Source organism: Pyrus communis, chromosome 2, assembly GCF_963583255.1.
Source record: "Pyrus communis chromosome 2, drPyrComm1.1, whole genome shotgun sequence".
NCBI lineage: Eukaryota > Viridiplantae > Streptophyta > Magnoliopsida > Rosales > Rosaceae > Pyrus > Pyrus communis.
Genome location: NC_084804.1, coordinates 5,032,438 through 5,057,625, shown reverse-complemented (window position 1 = coordinate 5,057,625; position 25,188 = coordinate 5,032,438). Strand labels below are relative to the sequence as shown.

Genomic DNA, 25,188 nt, shown 5'->3' with positions numbered 1-25,188 from the left:
ATGGTGTGTCAATTTCAGGGACCATCTTGATGGTGTGAGTAAATTTCAGAGACCATTTGTGATAAAAATCCGTAAGTCTTGTGGAACCCATTTATATGCCACATTAGCACTTAATGGAATTTTTAATATAATTGTGATGGAATGACCATATTGATTTGCGACACTTATTTTCGGGACTACATTTATTGATTTTTAATTTCAAGGAGCATCTTGATGGTGGTGGTCAAATTCAAAGACCATTTGTGATAAAAACCCTATATTTGACGAATAAATTTAACGAGTCTACTTTGTTACATGATTCCGAATTCTTACAACTTTGTATGGTTGGTAGAGTGTAACAACTCTTGGTAAAGTCTAACAATTATTTTCTACAAATGTTATTCAAATATTTATGTTCTCTCATATCCAAAAAAATGAAAAGGTTGTGGGTATATTTTCCGGTCAACCTTTTGGGCATGTGGGTATGGACCATGCGTCGGCAGGGGTGCAAGTTTTCCAGCTTTGGTGACCAATCATGGCGGTTCGGGTTTCTGGCCACCTAAGAAAAGGGCAACTTCCACTTGTTATTTTCATGCACGTGATCAATGCCTCGATGAAACGAGCATGGTGCGCGCGGCCGGAACTCCTCGGCGGATATGTTTTTTTCTTCGCTGCATCCGTTTACACACGAAAAAATTGGGGCTCCGTAAAAAATCGCCGACGTGGCATCATCATATTCCTCTGTACACATCAAGTTATTACAACTCGGATTTTCCCATGACAAATGTGGGAGCTTTTGTTTAGGAGAATTTTAACGAAAAACTCTCGACATTTTTCATTTTAACGAAAAATCACATTTTTACACTAAAAAGTCAATCCTGGTACTATTCACTTTACCATTTATTTTGTCCTTATCATTAAAACTCAAAGTTTCAAGCCTTTTTTTTATTAGTTTTCTTTTTTTTTTTAATTTTTTTTTAAATGGCTTTTTAGCCAAATGGTCCACTAGATTGACATAATTCTTCATTTTGGTCCTTAAGTATATAATTAGTCACTGAGTTTGTCTACCGTCGATCATTTTGGTCATTCCGTGAAATATATCCATTGAATAAGGAAAAATGACAAAAATACCCTCTATTTTTGTCAAATCATTTTGGCTCATTGTTATTAAATTGAGGGTGTTTTTGTTATTTTGATCTTTATTAACAGAGATTTCGTAGAATGACCAAAATGATTGACGATGGTCAAACTTAGGGGTCAGTTATATCGATTGCAAATCTCAGAAATCAAAGTAAGAAGTTATGTCAATCTCATAAACCATCATAACTAAAATGTCCTTTTCAATTTCCATCAATTAAAATGACATAAAAGAGAATATTTTTGTGGTGGGATTTAAAATTGGCATGGTTTGGCAAATGTTTATAGGGCATGGCCGCAATGGGATACGATATTAAAAATTACAATTATTTTTTGGTACTACTTAATTTAATGAATCAAAGGGCCTTTTGCCTAAACTCCCACGATATTAAAAATTACAATTATTTTTTGGTACGACTTAATTTAATGAATTAAAGGGCCTTTTGCTTAAACTTTAATTAATAATCTGCAGAAACTTGTTAATTTGTTTAATATATAAGATTAGAATATTTGACAACCATATTGTGTAACTAGAACGTGGAGTACGTGTATGGAATTGTTTTCAGTCACATTATTACTATAATATAAAATTTTCAACACTTGTTCAATTATGTATTCTACTCATGCTATTACGTGAGGAGTGCTAGAGGATACTATAGTTTACTTGTTACAGCCTAATCAGTTAATCATGCGGTGGTAGGAAGTTCGTTAGCTCAACCGAAACGGGCTGAAACGACAACAATTTATGAGAGCTCGTATCGGCCGGGAGCTAGAACCGCAACAACTCGATGGTCGACGTTGGATACAATTAGCTTCAAAATCTGGTGCTTAATCATGTTAATTCTAAATTTCTTTGACCTTCGCCTCGTCGTTAGCCAACTAATACATTGGTGAATGCATGCATGTTAAGTGGTGCATGCATGTATGTTAAGTCTCTAATTCGTATTTTACTTGTGTTATTTTCTTCATTTGTGTAGTAACTCGCACCACGAAGAGTATAATTTATTAATTAAAAGCAGCCCGTCTGAAAAAGCAGTGGATCCGAATACAATGTTTCTTTCTATTAACAATTGATAGACGTTTCAAGCAAAGAAAAAACAAATTGACAGATATATTTATTTTAATTTTCATTAAACCTCAAGGTTTCCTTCAATAATTATAAGTGGAAATAATGATTATTTTAAGCCAAAAACACAACTGACATTCTTGTAGGACTCTTAAACTAAAGATTAAACATAAATGAGCATCATAAAAAAATGAAAGGGTGTGATCCTCGTGGCACTGTGTGATTCTTAATTTATGTGTTATTATATAAGCAGATGTTAAAATTTATGGCTCATTTGAAAATGTTTTTAAAATGACTGAAACTGTTTTTTATGAATATATTTTTGATATCAATCCTTAGTAAAAATCCAATTAGATCCTGTAAAAACACTTAAAGTGTTTCTTGTAAGAAATACATATGTGATGGTTCTTCCAAAAATCACTTGATATGCTTTTGAAATCAAAATCAATTTCACCAAAACACTTTCAGGCAATTCAAAGATACTTCCAAACGTGCCCTTATATTATATAAAATATTACTTAATAGCTGCATGTATTATGCTTTTAGTACATTTGTAACACAATGTAGCCGTGTGGTAGGTATACTGAAAATTTTCTAAATGCTAAATACTATTTGGCTCCTTTACATGAGCCATTCATCGTTGCATGTATTGTCAACCACAATTTGACACCTTTAGAAAATGAATCAGTAACAATACAAAATGATAAGTTTATGAATACATGTTAAACCGTAGTTTGCATATAAAGAGAAATAAACTCCATATGTACAAGCAACCAAATATTTTTGTCACGGGAATAAACTCTTCTGCTTGAGTATTTCTTTTTCTTGTTTGTTGCTCTGAAGAATTAAGGCCCTTGATTTCTAAGGCATTTTAGGCTGCCCATAGCATATGAAGTGGATTGGCTTTGATTTGATATCCCACAACTTGAATATCACTCAAAACTAAAGGTCCTTACCATTCCATCACATATGGACATAAAATTACATGAAAAAATAAAAAGAAAAAAGAAAGACGAATCCGACGTTTTCTACAAATAGTGTGAGTATGAAGCAGCTCATGTTCAGGAGGGAGCTGAACTAATCCAAAAAGCTAGGCAGATACAGAGAAACCAAACTTCTTTGCCACGATTTGTGTCCCAAACCGAGACAAACAAGATTGCAGCAGAAGCCTTGAGGATACCCTTTTGGCTTTTAGGGTAGCTGTGAAATAATTGCCAAGGTTTGGGCGTTGAACTGAAATTGAAACAAATAGATCATCTTCGGGAGCATTTGCCCTGATACTCCAATTCCCCAACATATCCTGCAAATGTCATAAGCGGTTTCTCAAAAGAGCCAATTTCTTTTTGCTTATTAGATTATCGATTAAGTTAATATCTGCAGAATGCGCAAAGCATACAAACCATAAAAAAATGCATTACTTTTCAAAATCTGGTGCTTAATTATGTTAATTCTAAATTTCTTTGACCTTCGCCTCATTGTTAGCCAACTAATACATTGGTGAATGCATGCATGTTAAGTGGTGCATGCATGTTAATTCTAAATTTCTTTGACCTTCGCCTCATCGTTAGCCAACTAATACATTGGTGAATGCATGCATGTTAAGTCTCCAATTCATATTTTACTTGTATTATTTTCTTCATTTGTGTACTAACTCGCACCACGAAGAATATAATAATAGAAGTTTTAACAAAAAACCCGCGGTACTGTTCATTTTAACGAAAAATTACATTTTTACACCAAAAAGTCAAATCTAGTACTACTCATTTTACCCTTTATTTTGTCCTTATCGTTAAAACTCAAAGTTTTCAAATCATTTTCATTAGTTTTCTTTATAATTTATTAGTTAAAAAAGCAACCTGCCTGAAAAAGCAGAGGATCCGAATACAATGTTTCTTTCTATTAACAATTGATACACATTTCAAGCAAAGAAAAAAACAAATTGACAGATATATTTATTTTAATTTTCATTAAACCTCAAGGTTTCCTTCAATAATTATAAGTGGAAATAATGATTATTTTAAACCAAAAACACCACTAACATTCTTGTAGGACTCTTAAACTAAATATTAAACATAAATGAGCATCATAAAAAAGAGAAAGGGTGTGATCCTCGTTGCACTATGTGATTCTTAATTTATGTGTTATTATATAAGCATATGTTAAAATTTAGAGCTCGTTTGAAAATGTTTTTAAAATAACTGAAATCGCTTTCAATGAAAATATTTTTGAAATCAGTCTTTAGTAAAAATCCAATTAGATTCTGTAAAAATACTTGAAGTGCTTCTTGTAAGAAGCACATATATGATGCTTCTTCCAAAAATCACTTGATATGCTTTTGCAAACAAAATCAATTTCATGATGAAAATATTTTTGAAACCAGTCCTTAGTAAAAATCCAATTAGATTTTGTAAAAACACTTGAAGTGCTTCTTGTAAGAACTAGATATATGATGCTTCTTCCAAAAATCACTTGATATGCTTTTGAAACCAAAATCAATTTCACTAAAGCACTTTCAATCATTTTAAAAATACTTTCCAACGAGCCCTTATATTTTATAAAATATTACTTAATAGCTGCATGTATTATGATTTTAGTACATTTGTAACACAATGTAGCCGTGTGGTAGGTATACTGAAAATTTTCTAAATGCTAAATACTATTTGGCTCCTTTACATGAGCCATTCATCGTTGCATGTCAACCACAATATGACACTCATAAAAATGAATTAGTAAAAATACGAAATAATAAGTGTATGAATACATGTTAAACTGTGATTTGCATATACAAAAAAATAAACTCCATACATACAAGCAACCAAATATTTTCGTCACGGGAATAAACTCGTCTCCTTGAGTATTTCTTTTTCTTGTTTGTTGCTCTGAAGAATTAAGGCCCTTGATTTCTAAGGCATTTTAGGCTGTCCATAGCATATGAAGTGGGTTGGCTTTGATTTGATATCCCACAACTTGAATATCACTCCAAACTAAAGGTAGTTACCATTCCATCAAATATAGAAACAAAATTACATGAAAAAATAAAAAGAAACAAGAAAGACGAATCCGACGTTTTCGACAAATAGTGTGAGTATGAAGCAGCTCATGTTCAGGACAGGAGGGTGCTGAACTAATCCAAAAAGCTAGGCAGATACAGAGAAACCAAACTTCTTTGCCACGATTTGTGTCCCAAACCGAGACATAAACAAGATTGCAGCCTAAGCTTTGAGCTTAACCTAAAATCTAACTGCAACTTAAGATAGAACATGCATTATTACGTCCTTTCCAAGGCCTTGCCTACCGGACCTACGTAGTTCCCATGAATCCAAACTTCAGGAAGAACAAAAACAAACAAGAATAACTGAATTCCGCCGCTTACTTCCCATGTTAACATAGAGGACAAAGCTAGTCCTACCTTTTGGAATCAACACCAAGGCCACTTAGCATCTCTCCATGTACAAAAACGATCCCCGCTGTTAGCTATACATCCTTGACCATTTCCTTCAAGTTGCAGATGCCGTTTATCTTCACCAAATCCAACAGCCGGACAGCATTGAAGTTTTTCATCACGTACCAAAGCTTCCTCCCTATATGCAGGGTTGGAGTACCTTGGATGTTGGACAAATGACACATTTTTCCACCACAGTTTGAAGGCCTGAGATACAAATGGTAATAGAAAAACATCAGTTGATTCAATGTTTGACGGATACGCATCCTGCTGACATAATCTCAACTTGGAAGAGTCCATTAAATCTTGAATTAGTTCCTAAGTTTAGCAACTGCATTTAGTAACCGAGCTTGCTGCAAGTAGTTACTCATGAAGGTTTTTTCTTTTAGTTAGATTACGAAGACCAAATAAAGCAGTATCTAACTATACTTACATGCCAATAAATCCACACTGCAACTTTATGCGGCATCAACCAGAAGAACAGTGCGTGATCAGATGCCGAAGTTGAGGATACCCTTTTGGCTTTTAGGGTAGCTGTGAAATAATTGCCAAGGTTTGGGTGTTGAACTGAAATTGAAACAAATAGATCATCTTCGGGAGCATTTGCTCTGATACTCCAATTCCCCAACATATCCTGCAAATGTCATAAGCGGTTTCTCAAAAGAGTCAAATTCTTTTTGCTTATTAGATTTTCGATTAAGTTAATATCTGCAGAATGCGCAAAGCATACAAACCATAAAAAATGCATTACTTTTCAGTAAAACTCAGTTAAAATGGTTGATCACAACAGTTTGTCAATTCAATTAACCAGAGTTTTTAGAACACTTTTTTCCGATTGATGAGAATGGAATGTGTGAAATTCCTAAATTTCGACCAAGTACCAGCAAGAAAACATCTATCAGAAGCCAGGAATTACAACCCCGTTTATTCGGGAATTCCAAAAACCGCTCCTATCTTCCCTTAACCATCTGGCTTCAAAATGCAGAACACGTTCCCTCTCCAGTCACAACACTGGAAGATCTTACTTCAATGTACCCTCAATGATTCATTTTCTTTATTGTTTGCTACACTACATAACAATATGGTATGACATTTCCCAATACCAATGTTTCTTTCTGAAACCTCATATGCTTCCCTTTCATCTATCGGGCATCTAACCATCTGAATCAGGACGCTGTCTTTCCAATCAATAAACGCCACCACCAAACGAATGATGTTACATTTTAACAAGGATATAGACGAATTCATCCATTTCAAAACAGAATCAGTTCAAATTAATCCCACTAAGGCACATCAAATTACTACTAAAAAACAGTAACATACCATGAAAGGGCTGACATGTAATGGTTTTGCCACTAAATCAGAATTTGGGTTGAACACAAATGTCACTCTTTCTCCCCATGGTGTGTTGGTTACCTAAATTCAGATATATATCAGCATTCAACGGTAGGTCAGCAGCGAATACATAAATCCGCACGCGTGTTAAACTGTGATTCGCAGGTAAGTTTTCCAATGTTTAATTAAACATAATCAAGCAGCAAAGTAAAAAAGCAAACCTCAGCAATGCACTTTTTCAAAAGCTGCTCACCAACATCATAACAATAGTACAAGCTCAGTGGGTTCTGCTCATATCCCACGCTTTGCGGAATTGTCAAAAGCAAGCTGTTCATCAAACACCAAATTAATCAGCAAACGCAGAAATTATGATCCTGTTTAATTAACCAAAAGCAAAACCCAAGTGATAGTTAAGCTAATAATTACGTTCGGCCACTGGTGCCGGCAATTCGGCGAGCTTCGTCGGCGGAGAGGTGGTTGGGGAGGGGTTGCGGCGTGTGGTCGAGGTCAATGAGCGCGTAGCGGACGGCATAGCGAAAAGAGTGGTGAACAGGACGGCGGCGCTCGTGCCAGACGGTGCCTTCGTAGAGGGAGGTGGAAGAGGAAGAGGCGGCGCGTGAAGAGAAGCGGTGGAGGAGGGTGTGGAATGGGAGGAGGAGGGAGAGAGTGAGAGAAGTGAGGAAGGTGGAGAGGATTGAGCATAACAGATAGAATACCTCCATTGTCCACGCGCCTTTTTTCTCTGGATTTCTCCTTTATTTCCATTCCAGTGGATAAAGGTCAAGAGACTATTAACAATGGAATTGGATTCCATCCGAATCCATTGTGTGGAAATTATAGTGATATCCACATCTTAACTATTTCATCGTATATCGTGTCATTAGAAATCATTTGATTTTTTTTTATTTTAAATTAAACACAAATAATATCTTATGAAAACTGACTGCACGATGTATGATGAATGGCTAAGATGTGGGTGTAGAATTATCAGAGTAACGGGCCATAAGGCCCACTTCCAACAACACCGATATTGTCTCTAACTTGGTAATTACCACCTACACAATCCGTCAGGTGTGAGGTTTCATCATAAAAGACCTCGGTTTTAGTTGGAGTGCGGTTAAGATATTTAAACTCTTCTTTTCTCATTGATACGGTCGACGTGGAACATTTCAACACGCCCCCTCATGTGGGACCCAATTAGTGTGTCACGTGTAGGAGATCCACACATCGACAACCACATGGAGTCAAGAGGACTCACCCTCCAAGCAAGGCCATGGGACTCACCATCATCGTGTGGGGCCAATGGGATCCACCCATGACGTGGTTGTACAGTACGGGGCCCACTCCCTAGCTTTGATACCATGTACAATTATCAGAGAGACGGGTCATATGACCCACTTCCAACAACACCGATATTGTCCCCTAGCTCTGATACCATGTAGAATTATCAGAGAGACGAGTCATATGACCCACTTCCAACAACACTGATATTGTCTCCAACTTGGTAATTACCACCTGCACAGTCCGTCAGGTGTAGAGTTTTATCACAAAAGACCTCGATTTTAGTTGAAGTGAAACTCTTCTGTTCTCATTGATACGATTAATATGGAACATTTCAACAATAGAGATTTCTAGAATCTTCACAAAATGAATTCGAAGAGGATTCTCTTCCATTAACAAGAACCACCACATGTAACATGGGTTGACTTATGGGCCCATATATGAATAATTTGATTTATTCATTTTTTTTCTAATTACAAACATACATTTTAAGTCGACCGTTTAGGGATGTTTAGCTTAATAACATATTTAAATAAGATTTTGTAAAACAAGTAAAGTTTGGTTTGCTTAGGTCGACTCATTTGGTGATCCGGCCCTGCACGACTCATGTCCTAATAATTAGGGTTGCGAGCAGGGCTGGAGTTAATGTTTTATTAAGTGGATGGGCCCAAGCACAATTAATCTATTAAGTGGGCCAACCGAAACACTTCCCAAATCCAAAAGTCCAGTACCAAGATGGGCCGGCCCATTTAAACCCAATAAATTTTGAGCCGTCCGATTTCTTCAAGAAACATATCTTCAGTTGGTTAACCAACAAGTGCCTCACACAGCAACACCTTCAACGGCAACTTTAATTCACACCATCCAACAACCTCCCCCGACATCCCGCACACCCACTCACAACCATCCACGTCATCACATTGCTCTAATATCGTAATTTCAGTGACCTTTTCCGCTTACGTGGCTGATTCTCTACAACCCTACTCCAACACCCGCATGCAGGGGATCATAAACCTAGATGGAGGCGATGAAAACTAAGCGGGACACACTGTGAGTGCACGAGTCTCTCTCAGTTAAATCGCCGAACCCATTTCTCAATCCCTCCGCCCAAATCCTTCATATAAGCTTCCTCTCTCGCTCCGGTTCCACTTCATTTCCAATTTCCCCAATCGGTTCGGGATTTCTCGGAATTGCAGTGTCGAATTTCGAGAACGAATTCCAAATTTTCCCGATGGCCGCCGTCTCTCAGTGCTTCGGAGCTGCTGCCGCTCTCTCGGTCTCCTCCGTCAATTCCAGGAAGCTCCACCTACCTTCCCGCAGATCCCTCCCAGGTCCGCCGCCGTACTCCGCTTTCTTTGCCTTTCCGTCTCCGGCGCCGTTGATTTTCTTTTTAAAATTTTGCTAATTTTTGTGTTTTGATTTGATTCAGGGAGGAAAGCGAGCTTCTTTGTTGTCAGATCTGACGCCGGGGTCAGCTCGGGTTCGAATTCGAAGCCTCGCCGGGCTGATCAGCTGATTACCAATGCTGTTGCAGTTAATCATCTTCTTTCCTTTCTCTCTTTAACTTTTGGAATTGATTTCGGATTTTGATGTTATCTGTAATGCCTGGAGTTCTGAATTTAGTTGTTGGGTGTTTATCTTTTTTAGACCAAAGCTGATGGCGCTGCAGCTTCGACCACATCGAAACCTGGGTATGTTTTTGTCTTTGCTAATTTTTGAGCTCTAGTTTTAGCTAAACTCGATACTCATACATAAATAGTTCACATTTTACTACTATTAATTTGTGGGTTATGCGTGTAATTCAATGTTGAGGAATGTTAGGATAGGATTCGACCTTGGGTGACTCTTGTTTCCGATTCATCATCTGAACATTTTCGAGTATATTTGGATGAATTGTGTGATTAATTTGTGTTTTGTATGCAATAATTTTTTTTTTTTTTTTTTTTGGGAGTAAAGTAGAAGCTATTGTGGAAACAGGGTTTGTAGATATAAGATGTGAATCGCATTTATACTGCATGCAATCGTGAAAATTTGAATTTTTTACAACAAGGCTTTGCATGCCAACTGTAATTGCAAGGTTCAGAATGAAACCATGAATTTATATTTAGAATTCACGATATTGTTTAGTTTGTGCAGCTTTTAATTTCCTTGATTAGATGAAAAAGATGGGTAGATACACGTCATACTGGATGTTTCTTGTCCGTTGATATCCTTTGAATTGGAATGTATTGAATTTGTTGATAAAAAAGAAATGTATTGAATTTACTTTTAGTTTTTCTCTTTCCCCTGCATATTGTCCTATTCATTACTCACTCTAACAGTTTCTTGTGAGTTGTCACCGTATAGTACTTACATATTCTCTGCAGTTTTCTTTGCTTGAAATTGATAAGTGGTTTATTGGTGAAGTGATATACTTGGACAAGAGAATCACTTAGGATCGTAGTATAGTTTTGATAGTTATATAGTTCCTCTTATACTCGTTGAGGTGTGAATTAACAAGACAAACATTCTTTCCTCAGGCATGAACTTCTGCTTTTCGAAGCCTTGCGAGAAGGATTGGAAGAAGAGATGGCCAGGGATCCCACTGTATGTGTAATGGGTGAAGATGTGGGCCACTATGGAGGATCGTACAAGGTGACCAAGGGCCTGGCCGATAAGTATGGGGATCTCAGGGTTCTTGATACTCCTATCGCTGAGAACTCCTTTACAGGTATGGGTATTGGAGCTGCCATGACTGGTCTAAGACCAATTATTGAGGGCATGAACATGGGATTTCTTCTGCTGGCTTTTAACCAGATCTCCAACAACTGTGGGATGCTCCACTACACTTCTGGTGGTCAGTTTAAAATCCCAGTGGTTATCCGAGGTCCTGGTGGAGTGGGAAGGCAACTTGGGGCTGAGCACTCGCAACGTCTTGAGTCCTATTTTCAATCTATTCCCGGAATTCAAATGGTTGCATGCTCAACCCCTTACAATGCCAAGGGTTTGATGAAAGCTGCCATTCGAAGTGATAACCCAGTGATTCTGTTTGAGCATGTGTTGCTGTACAATCTCAAGGAGAGAATTCCAGACGAAGAGTATGTGTGCAATCTTGAAGAAGCTGAGATGGTCAGGCCTGGGGAGCATGTCACTATCTTGACATATTCTCGGATGAGGTATCATGTGATGCAGGCTGCCAAAACTTTGGTGAACAAGGGTTATGATCCCGAAGTGATTGATATTAGGTCGTTGAAGCCATTTGATCTTCACACCATTGGGAACTCAGTGAAGAAAACACACCGCGTGCTGATTGTGGAGGAGTGCATGAGGACAGGTGGAATTGGTGCTAGTTTGACAGCCGCAATCACCGAGAACTTCCATGATTATTTAGATGCCCCTATCATGTGCCTGTCTTCACAGGATGTGCCCACTCCATATGCTGCAACGTTGGAGGAAGTGACTGTTGTTCAACCTGCCCAGATTGTGACGGCGGTTGAGAAACTCTGCCAGTAAGTAATTAAAGCAGCATTAACTTACCTCTCTTTCTGAGCAGCTTTTCTAGCAATCTCCAGTTAATTTCAGATTTCTTTAGCAGTTTTGTGTTGGCCGAAAATTTGCAACTGTTCAAAGTGGTACAAGCTTGTTTGTTTTTATTAATCATAATCGGCTGTAAGATCACGTTTATCCTGTAGAACGGTGCGAATAAGGATTATTGATTTAAATTTACCCATGTAATAGATAGGTCCAATTGCTAAATTGAGTGTGAGGTTCCATTCGTTTGTCTTTTTTTTCATGACTTCTTGGTTTTATCCTTTTTACTTTGCTGTTTGGAATAATTGGTAAATCTCAGGGACGGTTTTATTCAAGCACTTGGAAATATTTCCTGAAAAAAGCACCATTCAGAAAGCGCTCATAGAAGCGCTTTTGATTTTTTCTGCTCGAGTAAACATTCTTTATCCTTGAGTTTTTGAACTTAATGGGCTTTCTGATAATTTGGTTGATAATATGGCAGCCCAAACTAGCTGTAAGATCTACTGGTCCCAATTGTAGATGGGCCAAGGAAAGGCCTACCATGGCCTGCTGTGTCCAATTTGACTTGCCCATTAGGTCAGCTGAGTCCCCAAGAAGTGAGAATGGTTCAGACTTTTAGGCCCCGTTTGTTAGGCCTCCTTAGGGGGACTGGCTACGCTGGGATAGCAATCGCTATTTTTTTTTTGGGAAAAATTGATAGCAATCGCATGTTTGGCGTGAGACTAGCAAACATGACGCGAAGTCTGACTCGTGTCGACTAAACGCCTCGCTAAGTTGTGTTATCTAATCTAATCCTCGCTTACGACTTCATCCCTTCGCAAATAGCGTAGTTTGTCGTAGCCTCCTGTTGCTGACTTATACATCGTCGTTTTGTCGATCTCCTCCAGAACCAGGTTAGACTAAAAGCCGACACCCCAAATCTAAAACCCACCATCAACTATCTACATTTTTTATTGTTCATATACTGGTTGGTTCATGCCAAGCCAATTCAGCTTAGTCTTTGAAGCCAATCTAATCCGAAATAGTCCAGTACAACAAACGAACCTTTAGAGACTAAAAACCTAAGAGCCACTTTGAGAAGTTGAATCCCCAATAAGTAACATAACAATATTGTAGATATTATGTTATGAGTGTGGTTTGGATTTCGTTCTACAAATAAAGCGTACAAAATATCTTTTGGTAAAGTTCTAAATGTAAGAAGTGTTCTCCTGGTCACTAAGGGATCAAATAACGCACAATTCTTCACTCTCGATTTTGATCTTAACAGTTAACAGTTGAAATTAAATCATAAAAAAAAATTCATTTATAACATAGGATGTCAATTCCAAACATAAATGACCAAGAGAACAAGACTCTTGTAAGTTGTCACAGTTTAAACTAGTTTTAACCGAAAGAACTACATAAGGATGTTCATGTTGATGATGAAAAGTTTAGGGGAGGAGAGACTACCCCATCTCAGGCTAAGGCATATCACAAGTCTCTTTGAGGACTTACAGAGGGGTCTTAGTTCTTTTTTTGTTTTTACAGATTGCCCACAAAGAAGGATTGCCCACTTGCCGGTAGTGGGACTCGAATCTAGGCCTTGGTCTAGTGAAGAAAACGATCAGTACTAACTCAACCAACCATTGTTGGCTACACAAGAATATTCTCTTACTTTTTATTTCGGATTTGTATTAAAGTTGTCAGTGATACCATACATGTATGTGATTTTGTTTCTTAATTAACATACCAAATTGACAACTGGGGATTATGCTTCTCATGTGGATTTTCATACCCAAAATCCGGGAAATGAATCCTTCGACAAAAATGTTGTTAATTAATTGTATTATAATTTATAAATCCGCAACAAGATCCACCCATGTGGAATGGTTGGAACAAAATCAAACTCGTCTAGATTTCTATCAGTATTATTATTCATAACAATGCCATATTGTAATGCCTAACCAATGGGGATTACATTAATGGTATTGCTAGCTATTCAATTTGTTTGTTTCTATATTCCACTTATCTCAACTAATCTCCAACATACTCATATAAATAGAGAAGAAAAAATATATATAAAATCTACGGACGTGAAGATAAAATAGTCAGTTTAATTTCCAAACTAATGAAAATCAATTTTAAAATTGCCACTAGCGCTACAGTTTAGTTATATTTATTCTCCACTTGTAACTAGCTAACACTACATTTTAGTGATGTTATTCTCCATTTATAAGTGACAGATCTCAAGTTCACTTGTTATTGGTACGCCAAAATAGTACTCACATGTTTCTTTATTATTTTTTCATTTAAAAAGGTGAAAGATGACTGTGTTAGAGTGCTAATAACAATTCATCAAATCTAATACAGTGAGAATATATTAGTGGAACTGAGTATGCCCTTAGAGGCAAAGAAGAGTGGAGAGTGATTGGCTTTCCTACAGAACAATTGACAGACATTTCAGCCAACTTGTATATGATGATGTTGATCCATATAAAAACATGCTTAAACATGTCCTCGTGGAACTTGTCACACATGAACATGGGCATGCTGTGTTATCTGCTAACATGTAAATCCCATGCCTAGCCAGTAGTGTGATTAATCTTTGCATATTAGTTTCCTGCATAGGCAGATCAAGGAAACAAAAGAGCAAAGACCTTTAAGTTGAACCATATGCATGCATGAACATATCGATCAGTATATACATATAATAAATAAATAAATATATATATATATATATATATATATCAATATGTATATGGTGGGTGCATGGCATGCAATTTGTTGGGATCAAATGTTTTACTTTGTCTTCGAGTACACAAAATGGCTGTTCTTTCAGACATGGCGCCGTCTAAATTTTCATTTATAATTACAACCATGTGGAGGAGGAATCGAAGTTGGAATGTGGGGTGAGATTGCATTAGATTTTTGGATATATGATATGTTCGTTGTGCCAACTTTTGGCATTAATCTGTAGATATTATCATAATTATTGGATATGATTTGTTCTTTGGCATAACTTTTGGCATTTTTCAGCCGTTCATCTCTTAGTAAACGTGTTTCTTTTTCTGCCTTAATTTTGGGATCTGCTTATATATATGCTCCTTAAAGAACCCTAGTTTTCAGACATCATGCATGCATGCTTGCTTTCCACACCTTGTAAATGTCCTGCAACCTGCATTATTAGATCTTTCACTTTGCCCTGCCGCCCGTAATGATCAACATATGCGCACCAATTAGTTTTGTCAATAATTGAAACCTGACTTGTTATTTGAACTGAATATACATATGAAAATTAATATTCTATCTTCTTTATCAAGCAACTGTCGTCCATGCGACTTTAATGGATCATAACTTTTTCCAACAAAGTAAAGATTGTGCAGCACTACATCAAAGTCACTAATATTCTATCTGTGTAGGGGTATATATGAGGACTTTTGATAGTTGTAGTGAATGTTGGATGCATGTGGCTCTACGTGGAGGAGTACATATAGTGCATTACGCAGTAGGGCAATGTCACATTGTGGATCTGGGGAACCAATTGGAGCGTAACACCTTGACCCTTCAAGAAAACGACTCTAAATATCCATATCGTCCCTCTTTCTGCATGTAGTCTCGCATTATTCTCTTGTAGTTGAGAATAGTGGCCCCGCAGATAGCAATCGGGATATAGATGGAGTCACTCACTTGGCCGGAAAGCAACGTGATCAATTATTCTTTTGTAAGTTTCGAATAAATTTTCTGGGGATTATACATTGAATTGATAAATGAGTGGCCCTGGTATGTGACAAGTGATACACACGTTTGTGGATGTGAGAGAAATTGGGACATGGTAGCATTTCCAAATGATGATTGTCCTTCACAACATATGTACCAACTGATTAAGTATTCGTTCGGTACTGAGATGCTTTTATAAAAAGTGGATATAAAAAAAAGCTAAGCTTAAAAAGGTGTTTGGTAAATACTTAAAAATAATTTATTTTCACAGTTTTGAGTAAAAAAAAAAAAATGAAAACATGAAGTATAAGAAAATGAGCTTATTCTCACAGCACAGCAGAATCAGTTTTTTTTCAAAGCACATCAATACCAAACCAGCCCTAAGCTTGTTACTGTTTGTTTTCTGGCTCTATTGTGGATGCTACGATGAATGATCATAGTAGAATCTATTTCAGACCATGTAGATGCCAAGTACACGATCATTTCTCCGAAAACCCTAGACAAATATTTATTCTAGCTTGTTCAACACGTCAACCCGAAAAAATATTCGCTTAGTCTTAGCTAGTAAGAGGCAATAGTTAATGTTAGGACATGCATGTCGAGTGCTTATACCTAGCCTGGCAACAGAAATCCCACTTGTGCACAAGATCTGTTAACTCCTCAGATCATGGAGATGACTATATATATATAACACAAATTCATCTTATCATATGCTCCTTGACCCTGTTGGAAAAAAGGACAAAAAAAAAAAAAAAAAAAAAAAAAAACCTCTTATGCGCTTGAAGGTGCAAACTACCTATGATTATCATGTTTGCTTGGCTCTCCAAGGTACTAGGAGACTTCTGAAATTGTTTATGTTTTCGCTCTTCTATATTTATTAGTCCCTTTTTTTTCTCTTTCTTGTGTGTGTGTGTCTAAGATACAGACACGTACACAAGTCCGGATGTGTATATATAAAGCTTGTGGAAATCCGCATTGCTAGGATCTGCAATCACTTTTCCAACAAAACATGCATGTTTTCATAGTTGTAACTAATGACAATGATGATGATGCTGGTTGTGACCAGGATAAAAACATTCACCCTAGCTCATGTTTAGAATTGAACTGACTTTGAACTAGAACTATATACTGTAACATATATATGCCCTTTCGATGTACTCTGGAGCTAATGCCAAAGTCTTCAACGACGTAAATTACATATGATTGTAGAACCTGACGCGTTAATTGTTTACTTTGATAACAGTTTGAGACGTCTAACTCAAAATCAATTAGTACTAAAAAAAGAGACTGGGTGGTTTATATACTGTTAAAGAAGACTTAATTTTTTTTTTTTTATGTGAAATATATGACTCAATCTCAATATGACGCATGCATGCAGACCATGCAAGAAGGTTTATAAATAATTGAATGCTAGACTTAACAAAAACATTTTGAAGAGGCCTCTACTGCGAACACATGTCTCTAGCTGATCATGAGTCATCGAGCCATTGAGTCATGACTTATATATAATCACCAATTAATTTCCCAGATCCTTAGGTTTTTTGGTGACATGCAAGGGGTTTCATTTTCCTGGACCTTCTGGTTTGATCTTATTATATTATTTGGTGAAGGTATTTGGTCTACAAGAGAGAACCGATGCCAAATATGTTGATGATGAAATAATGATGGACGTATACCTCAACACTCTATATATATATATATATATATATATATAGATAGTGATGATCAATCTGTTATGTCTCACGCTGGAAACCTGGAAATGGATGGCCATGCAGCAGCCGTCTTCGATTTCAGACAAGAATTAAAATACACATGGCTGAATGTTTGCTTCACACGTAGATTTCATGTTAGTATTCTCCAAACCAATGGGACTGATTTCATTGAAGATCGAAGATAATGTGCGTCATGTATATATCTTCTCTTTGTCACCTAAATATCAATAATTCACGCTCATTCATCTTTAGATTGATATGAAGAATTAAGAGTAAAACATAAAAAACACATCTATTTATTGTTTACCCTTTAATATATATACATATATGTATAATAGTAAAACATAATAAAAAACACATCTATTTATTGTTTACCCTTAATATATACATATATGTATAATAGCGAATGATCATACATTTTCCGATCACCTAGGACCATATATATACCATTTATGCATCTATTTATTATATACACACAAACATGAAACATTGATACAGCTTAGGAGGAAGCAGGTGCGATCTAGTTGAATTATACATATTATTAGTTCAATGTTGACCATACAAAATAATTAAATTGTTGTGTGGACCTGTGGTGGTGAGCGATCGATGGATGATGATTGTGGTGACAATACTGCTCGTACGTATGCAATTAATCATGCAATATATATATATATATATGATGCCTCTTGTTATCTCATCAGAGGCTTTTGTTTGTGGAGGCTAAGAACCCTATGATACAAAAATCAAAGTTGAATGAATACAACGTTTCATTAAATCTTGGAAAGGATCCCAATCAAGTTGAATGGTGGGACGTTTTTGTTTTCTGATTGAATCGGAACTTGGGAAGTTCCGATGTTAATCGAATCCTGTGGCCTAGACCTAGCTGCCAAACTTGGCTAGGAAAACAGAAGGGAATATAAATAAAGATTTATATGACCACCGCCCAGAAGCGATAAAAAAAATATGAGGTTGAGTGTTTCGTATCTTATTATTTTTGTAATGTGTATATACAGTATAGCCAGTGATCACTACGCGCAAGTTTTTTTGTGTATGAGGGTAATTACATTAGTATTTGACCGACCGCAAGAAGGGGACACTTTGTTAATACTTTTGGGTTTTATAATCGTTTCGTGTTTTTTGTCAATGGTCATTACTTGATAAGGATATGAGGGGGTCCATGGAATTAAGGTTTCTTTTTTATCCTTATTTTTGCTTATCCTTTGAAACACATCAGAAAAGTTGGATAATGGAAGTGACGAAGTAGAGAGTGACCATTTCCCCACTTCTCTCGATCAGGTCCGATCCCCTGCTCCAATTATCTTCAAAAATGCCACATGCAACAAAACACTCATGTCTAGTCGATATACCAAACGTGAAAAACACATACCTGTACTGTATCAGATAATCAAAATAATTTCTCAAACCATTCAAATTTAAAATTTAAAACAACAATGCTCAGTCACACTAAATTAGTAATTAACAAAAGAGATAGAGCTAGTTATAGTTGAACATGACATAGGAAAGGGGGTTGCGCTTGTTAACTCTATATATAATTGAACATGACACTGGAAAGATCGATCATTATAACACCATATAGATATATGTATAAATAATGATCACGATTAAGACATATTTACCCATAAAATATGTGTCTATATATATATAATACTAATGAAATGATAATAATATACATTGCTTTTAGCTTTTCACACATTTTAGTTTGATTTTAACTATTACTTCTGTTTAATTTATTTTATCCGATAATCAAAAATAAAAAATAATATATGAGAAACTAATTAAAATGGTGCGCAAAAATCAGTGCCCTAACACTATCATAGAAGTATACATCACAGTAATCACACAGTTCGTCATAGTCCACCCAACCCTCATACCACTCATGACTAATTGGCTCTTTGTTTCTACTCCCACTTGAATCCTTGACCTTTTGAGTTCTCACTCTACACTTTTTTACGTACATATATAGGAAAGCAGGGACGTGTATGCTGCAGCTACACATGTAGGAGGGTTGTGAGTTGAGAGAGAGAGGGATAGAGATTACTATCACTGAGATTTCGGCCTTTGTCACGGCCAAGCAGCACCTGCCTACCAATGGCGGCCATTGTCGGACTCATACGCGACCACAAGCTCACGGTCTTCTTCTTCTTTATTTATGTTTATTTTACTTATTTTCAGTGAACTTTTTCGATTTTCTTCTTTCTTTATAATTTTATTTATTTGTTTGCTAAGTTTGACCCATTTTTATTCATCTGGATGACTCCTTCTCCTTGGATGTTTGCTCACTGGTATTCGGCTTCTAGTCTTTGTATCACGTGGTTTCACATGTTCTGCATGTGTGCACACAGGGAAGAAAACGTTCCGAATTTGGTCATTTTACTAAAAATGTGACTTGAGTTGTCGTTTCTGTCTTTTCTTACCAGAATTTTGTTTGTATTTTCTGTCCAAATGTGGGCCATGTAGCCTTTTCATTAGCTAGGGCATGGAGGGTCTCAAGTTCGCCACGCCACATAAATTCATAAATTATCGTACAATCAATTAGACTATAAGGTGTAAATTGAGAGAATCTCAATACTTTATGACTAACATGAAAAAATAAAATTTCGTGACCTGAAGCATGATCAGTGTAAAATGTTTAATGACGCTATATTCTAATTAAACCACAAAAATATTCTTCTTTTTTTTATCAATGGGGTGTGAGGTTTGAACTATAAACTTCTTTGGCATTAATGCAATTGATGGGACTGTTTTTACCCTTGGCATCTCTCTATTTGGTGTTTAAGATTCAACGCATTGCTCTCAAATTTTAGAATATTTTCTTTCATCATATTTATCGGGAAACTAATTTTGTAGCTAAGGCTTAAGGCATTAGATTTGTGGAAGAGGATCCTCTCTTGAGCTCATAATGAGGATCCTCTTGATCTGTTCATCCAGACCGTTTAAATTTAATCCAACGGCTCCAAACATAGGAACTCTCTAAAATTTATAATAATTACAACCGTTGGATTAAATTTGAACGGTTCGGATAGATTGATCAAGAAGATCCTCATCCTGAACATAGGAGTCGATCCTCTTCCTAGATTTGGTTATCTGTCTTACGATTGTCAGTCTTGGTGATTCACTATTCCTTCTGAGGCCCGTGCTGCTTGGTCTCGAGACTTCTGTTTTGCGTCCAGAGGCTTTCTTTGTAATCGTTTCTTTCCTACAGAAAAAACATTCTTTCAATGTTAAAATTTAATTAAGTACCACCGAATCAATGATTAGTAGGTTCTAGACACTAGCCTTGTCACTTTGTTAACAAATTTGAGTTTTTGATTCCACCTTTGACCTTTTAAAAAGGAAAATAGTTTTGTTTTATCTCTTGATTAACTATCTTTAGACATTAGGAGATAATAATTCGGACTTTACCCCTGGACTTTAATTTTTTTCAAGAAATATGCTAAAATATCTCCTTTTTGGAAAGTTCCATTTGTTGTGGATACAGGGGGCCGGGGGATCCAATATGTCAAAATGTTCTGAAAAGTATCCAATATAAAAAAGAAAAGGGAAAACCCCAACCTAATGGCCAGTATTTTGTACCACGTACATAGTTGCATGTATTATGTAATTTAAGTTAGGTTCCTGTTGGAAATGGCACACATATCCCGTCCACCTTTACAGTCCACCAGAAAAATCACACAGCAAGCAGGCTGGAGTTTTATCTCTTGATTAACTAACTTCCATACGACTACTGGCTAAAGCTAGCAAAAGGATTATAATGCAACGTTATTTTTTTGGTGTCAATAATATTATATAAGTGCATGTTCCTTTTACTCGGTGTTGTAAATTTTCTTTTTTACTTAGTGTTCTAAATTAGGAGAAAAGAGATTCGTACATGGAATCTCGAGTGCAGGGAAAAAATTCTTAATCAAATGAGCTCTAAACCACTTGTATTTATTTAGTACTCTGCATCAATGACCGGTAACATATAAGCTGCTATCCAAAACTAAGGATTACTAGACAACCAACATGTGTCTAACGTGAAGCTGGTCATCTTTTTGAAAGTTCGTAAGTTCATGCATACGACAACAAATGAAACTAAGTTATTGCACGATCAAGATTTTGACATTAGCATGAGATCTTGTAGTTTTGTTTGGGTATGTCCACGGCCAATAAAATTGTTCCCTGGTGTGCGATTATTATTGCCTCAATTATTTTCCCTTGATAGACGTTGATTAATACCTATAATCGACTAATAATACAAGTAGTGGAATTGGATAGAATCAAAGTAGCTAATATAAAGGTCGGCTATCTGCCAAGCTTTTAATTAAGCAGAGGGGTCAATTATATAATGATTAATCATAGCCTTTTGATTTTTCTCCTAGGCCATACATAGCTTTATATAGAACATAATTTCCTAATCAGAACTTGTCAACAAAAAAGAAAAATCTAATTAGAAAAGAAAAATAAGAAAAGTAGAACCAAAAATCATATGGTTAATACCAGGTCCACAGCCCCACATCAAAAATACAAAAACAAAACACCCTTGATATAAAACGGCCCTAGAGCTGTCCGCTACAAAACATGACATTTTAATAATTGCTACCTACCCCGTGGTGTTCTCGTGCAGAGAGATATTTTGAAGTAAAACTAATGAAAATGATTTGAAAATTTTGAATTTTAACGATAAAGACAAAATAAAGGGTAAAATGAATAGTACAATGATTGAATTTTTAGTGTAAAAATTTGATTTTTCGTTAAAATAAACAGTACTGTGAATTTTTCGTTAAAATTCTCATATTTCGATGCTCATAATACATGTACATAAGTTATATGTTAATATAAAAATAGAAAACACTTAAAAAATAATTTTTCTTTACTTACATAATAACAGATGACGTCTGTACTCGCCAATCTTCTTTCTTTCGTTCTTTTTTTCAAGAGCGGGTGTGGTAGAGTGGCTCATGTTTTTTGTGGGGATTATAATCGCGTGCTGAGGTCGGTCGAGTTTTCTTTGTTAGGTGGCAAGTCTTCTCTCTGCAACATCCACTTTCCATCTATATTCACCATATTTATTCATCTGACACGTGTCATGATGTTGTATGGGACAATTGCCAAAGTATTGTGATATAAGTGCTTGAGTTAGTTAGTGGATTGCTTAACTTATAATCTAGTACTTATAGTTAATGGTTAGCATAGTGGACAATACGTCCCAACATGTTTCACTAGTTGTTAGTCTACACACAGTAATGTTTTTTTTTTACTTGTTACTACACTTGTTTGACTTTCGCAAGAATCAATGATAGGAGCATTTTTATGTGACTTAATTGGCTTGTTCTCATGCATTTATGTTGTTTTTCCTTAGTTAGTTTAGTGTTTAAAGTCATTTTCGTGCAATTTCAGGTTTTAGTGTCAAAGTATGCAAAAAGAAGCAATTTGGAGCATTCTAGAGCATTTTTGGGCCAAGATTGGATAGTGCAAGCATGGAGGCATGAGGATGGACGAATTTGAAGGCTTGAATTCAGTTAGGGAGCTGCAAGGGGGCCTAAAAACCTTATTTCTAGAAGGCTTTATCTATTCACACATGGTGCCTAATTTCTGTATTGGAAGAACAAGCCGTCCTAGCTTGTCACTAGCCGTCCTAGCTTGTCTCCTAGCTGTCCTAGCTTGTCACTAGCCGTCCTAGCTTGTCACTAGCCGTCCTAGCTTGTCTCCTAGCCGTCCTAGCTTGTCTCCTAGCCGTCCTAGCTTGTCACTAGCCGTCCTAGCTTGTCTCCTAGCCGTCCTAGCTTGTCTCCTAGCCGTCCTAGCTTGTCACTAGCCGTCCTAGCTTGTCTCCTAGCCGTCCTACCTTGTCTCCTAGCCGTCCTAGCTTGTCTCCTAGCCGTCCTAGCTTGTCACTAGCCATCCTAGCTTGTCACTAGCCGTCCTAGCTTGTCTCCTAGCCGTCCTACCTTGTCTCCTAGCCTTCCTAGCTTGTCACTAGCCGTCCTACCTTGTCCAAGCTACACACATATATCCTTTAAGTGTTTCAAAACCTTTCCTAGCCCTATAAATAAGGGTTTGCAGCAAGGCACTAGGGGAATGACTCATTCACCCAATTTTCGTCCATTCATCTAGCCACACCACTCTCCACATCCTAAAATCCTAGAAACACAATTCCAACCAAACACTACACCTTGCCGTGCCTATCCTCCATCCAATTCCATAATCCCTGATCCTAAAACACATCCCAACCATCCCATCCACCTTTGTGCCGTAGCAAGGAGAAAGAAGGAAGGACTCTTGGATGCTCAAGCTTCGTCGTTGGTGCATTCTAGGTGTAATTCGTTTTATGATTTCAATGTTTAATTTATTTTCCTTTCATTTTGCTATGAACATGAGTGGCTAAACCCCTATTGGTTAGGGGTGATTTCGAAGCCATAACTATGTGTGCAAGTTGATTTGATAAATTCCAGTTATGAGTTCTTGAATCGTGAATGCAATTGGCTTAACTGTGCGAGTAATAACGTATTTGTGTTTGTTAATTAGGGGTCGACACTTAATTGGCTTGCATGAATATGATGCTAGAATATAAGTTTGTTTCACATAATTGTCACACACTTATATGCACAAGTAGTGAAGATTGCTAGTCACAATCGCGTTAAGTTCAATTCCTAGCATAAGTGTCATGATGTCATAGTCACAAGTGCTTTGTTAATGCTTATAGTTTTCATTGAACGTAATGATCTTTGATTGTATCTTTATTATGATGTCATGTAAGGAACTTTTGAAGAATGCTTTGGGTTGTCGTATGATGTCATCCAATTCAATAACACAAGGAAAACTTGAGAATTAACTAGTGATGTCACGGTTAATTTGGGGCATTGTCATTCATAATTCTATGAAGGAATAACTGGAAATCGAGTCATTTGCATACTTGTCATGTGTGGAGAAAGAACCCCTAACTAGTCCATCATCCATTAAAAACCCCAAAAACGTTTCAAGATCAGTTTTACTTTGCAATCTGTTTTCTCAACTTTAATTTCGTCCAAATCAAATCCCCCTTTACTTTGAAGTCTCAATTTAGTTAGAAATTGTTTTGGTTCATGTTTTTAAGTGTTTTGAGTCATTTTTTCAACCAATTTCGTCCAAATTAGTGTAGGTGCTCAAAACTGCCCAGAAAGTGGTTTTTAGGCAGTTTTGAGTCTTCTAGTTGCTGTTTTGAGTTTTTGTTTTGTTTTAGTGTTTTAACTTTGGTTTTTCATTCTTTGAGTCCAAATTAGTGTTTTTAACTTTGTTTTGGACTTCTTAGGTCAGTTTTCAAGAGTTTAGCAATCCCTCCTAATCCCCGGTTTTGAACGATCCCTACTTACATACTTTGCTACAATTGTCAGAAGAGGGTTTAATTTGTGTGCTTAATATATTTTGCATCAAATTTTTGGCGCCGTTGCCGGGGATTAGCAACTTTGCTAAATCCCTTGGATTGTTTTTGTTTCATTTATTTCACTTTGTTTCTGATTTTGTTTTAGTTTCTGACCTATTTTTGTTTCTTGTTTTTTTTTAGGTACTAGTGCATGACGCGGAGTTCTCAAACTGTGCATGCACATATCTTAGACTTTAACGACGATTTTGAACGTGATTTGAGAAGAAAGAGGAGGCATCCCAAACATAGTGAACCTAGTTCAAGTTCAGAGGCCGAATCTGAGTTTGAAGAAGTGGAAGAAGAAGTTATGGCAGCGGACAATCGGACCATTAAAGAGCTTTCGGCCTCAGGGTTGGCCAATGCCGCACCATTATGCATTCAATACCCCGCGGCTGCCCAAGGCAAGACCGATGAATTCGAGTTGAAGTCAAGCTTGTTGCACCACATTCCTAAATACCATGGGCTTTCCATGGAAGATCCAAACAAGCATCTTAAAGAGTTTGAAGTAGTTTGTTCAAGCATGACTCCCGTCAATGTTGACGGAAGTATTTTGAAGATGAAAGCTTTTCCGTTCTCTTTAATGGATAAAGCTAAGGATTGGTTATACGAGTTGGCTCCTGGCACTGTCACT

The 25,188-nt window shown here is 36.7% G+C and overlaps 2 protein-coding genes across 2 annotated transcripts; one reads left to right on the top strand and one right to left on the bottom strand.

The window, feature by feature from the left end:
* Positions 1 to 4,918: 4,918 nt before the first annotated feature.
* LOC137726492 (uncharacterized) lies at positions 4,919 to 7,727 on the bottom strand. Its single transcript, XM_068465425.1, has 5 exons — positions 7,386 to 7,727; positions 7,181 to 7,286; positions 6,948 to 7,040; positions 6,058 to 6,258; positions 4,919 to 5,831 (listed from the first exon to the last, which is right to left on the bottom strand). The coding sequence occupies exons 1-5, from the start codon at positions 7,679 to 7,681 to the stop codon at positions 5,601 to 5,603; spliced, it is 927 nt and encodes a 308-aa protein (XP_068321526.1). The 5' UTR covers positions 7,682 to 7,727; the 3' UTR covers positions 4,919 to 5,600.
* Positions 7,728 to 9,287: 1,560 nt separating this feature from the next.
* LOC137725550 (pyruvate dehydrogenase E1 component subunit beta-3, chloroplastic) lies at positions 9,288 to 11,992 on the top strand. Its single transcript, XM_068464275.1, has 4 exons — positions 9,288 to 9,571; positions 9,670 to 9,773; positions 9,888 to 9,931; positions 10,760 to 11,992. The coding sequence occupies exons 1-4, from the start codon at positions 9,472 to 9,474 to the stop codon at positions 11,730 to 11,732; spliced, it is 1,221 nt and encodes a 406-aa protein (XP_068320376.1). The 5' UTR covers positions 9,288 to 9,471; the 3' UTR covers positions 11,733 to 11,992.
* Positions 11,993 to 25,188: the final 13,196 nt, after the last annotated feature.

What these genes read in the sequence shown, in the direction of transcription:
- LOC137726492 (XM_068465425.1), bottom strand. Translation starts at nt 7,681, where the DNA reads ATGGAGGTATTCTATCTGTTATGCTCAATCCTCTCCACCTTCCTCACT. An exon ending in TGAAAAAGTGCATTGCTGAG is followed by an intron (nt 7,041 to 7,180) that starts GTTTGCTTTTTT and finishes ATCTGAATTTAG; the next exon opens with GTAACCAACACACCATGGGG. An exon ending in TACATGTCAGCCCTTTCATG is followed by an intron (nt 6,259 to 6,947) that starts GTATGTTACTGT and finishes TGACATTTGCAG; the next exon opens with GATATGTTGGGGAATTGGAG.
- LOC137725550 (XM_068464275.1), top strand. Translation starts at nt 9,472, where the DNA reads ATGGCCGCCGTCTCTCAGTGCTTCGGAGCTGCTGCCGCTCTCTCGGTC. An exon ending in TTCCCGCAGATCCCTCCCAG is followed by an intron (nt 9,572 to 9,669) that starts GTCCGCCGCCGT and finishes GATTTGATTCAG; the next exon opens with GGAGGAAAGCGAGCTTCTTT. An exon ending in TCGACCACATCGAAACCTGG is followed by an intron (nt 9,932 to 10,759) that starts GTATGTTTTTGT and finishes TTCTTTCCTCAG; the next exon opens with GCATGAACTTCTGCTTTTCG.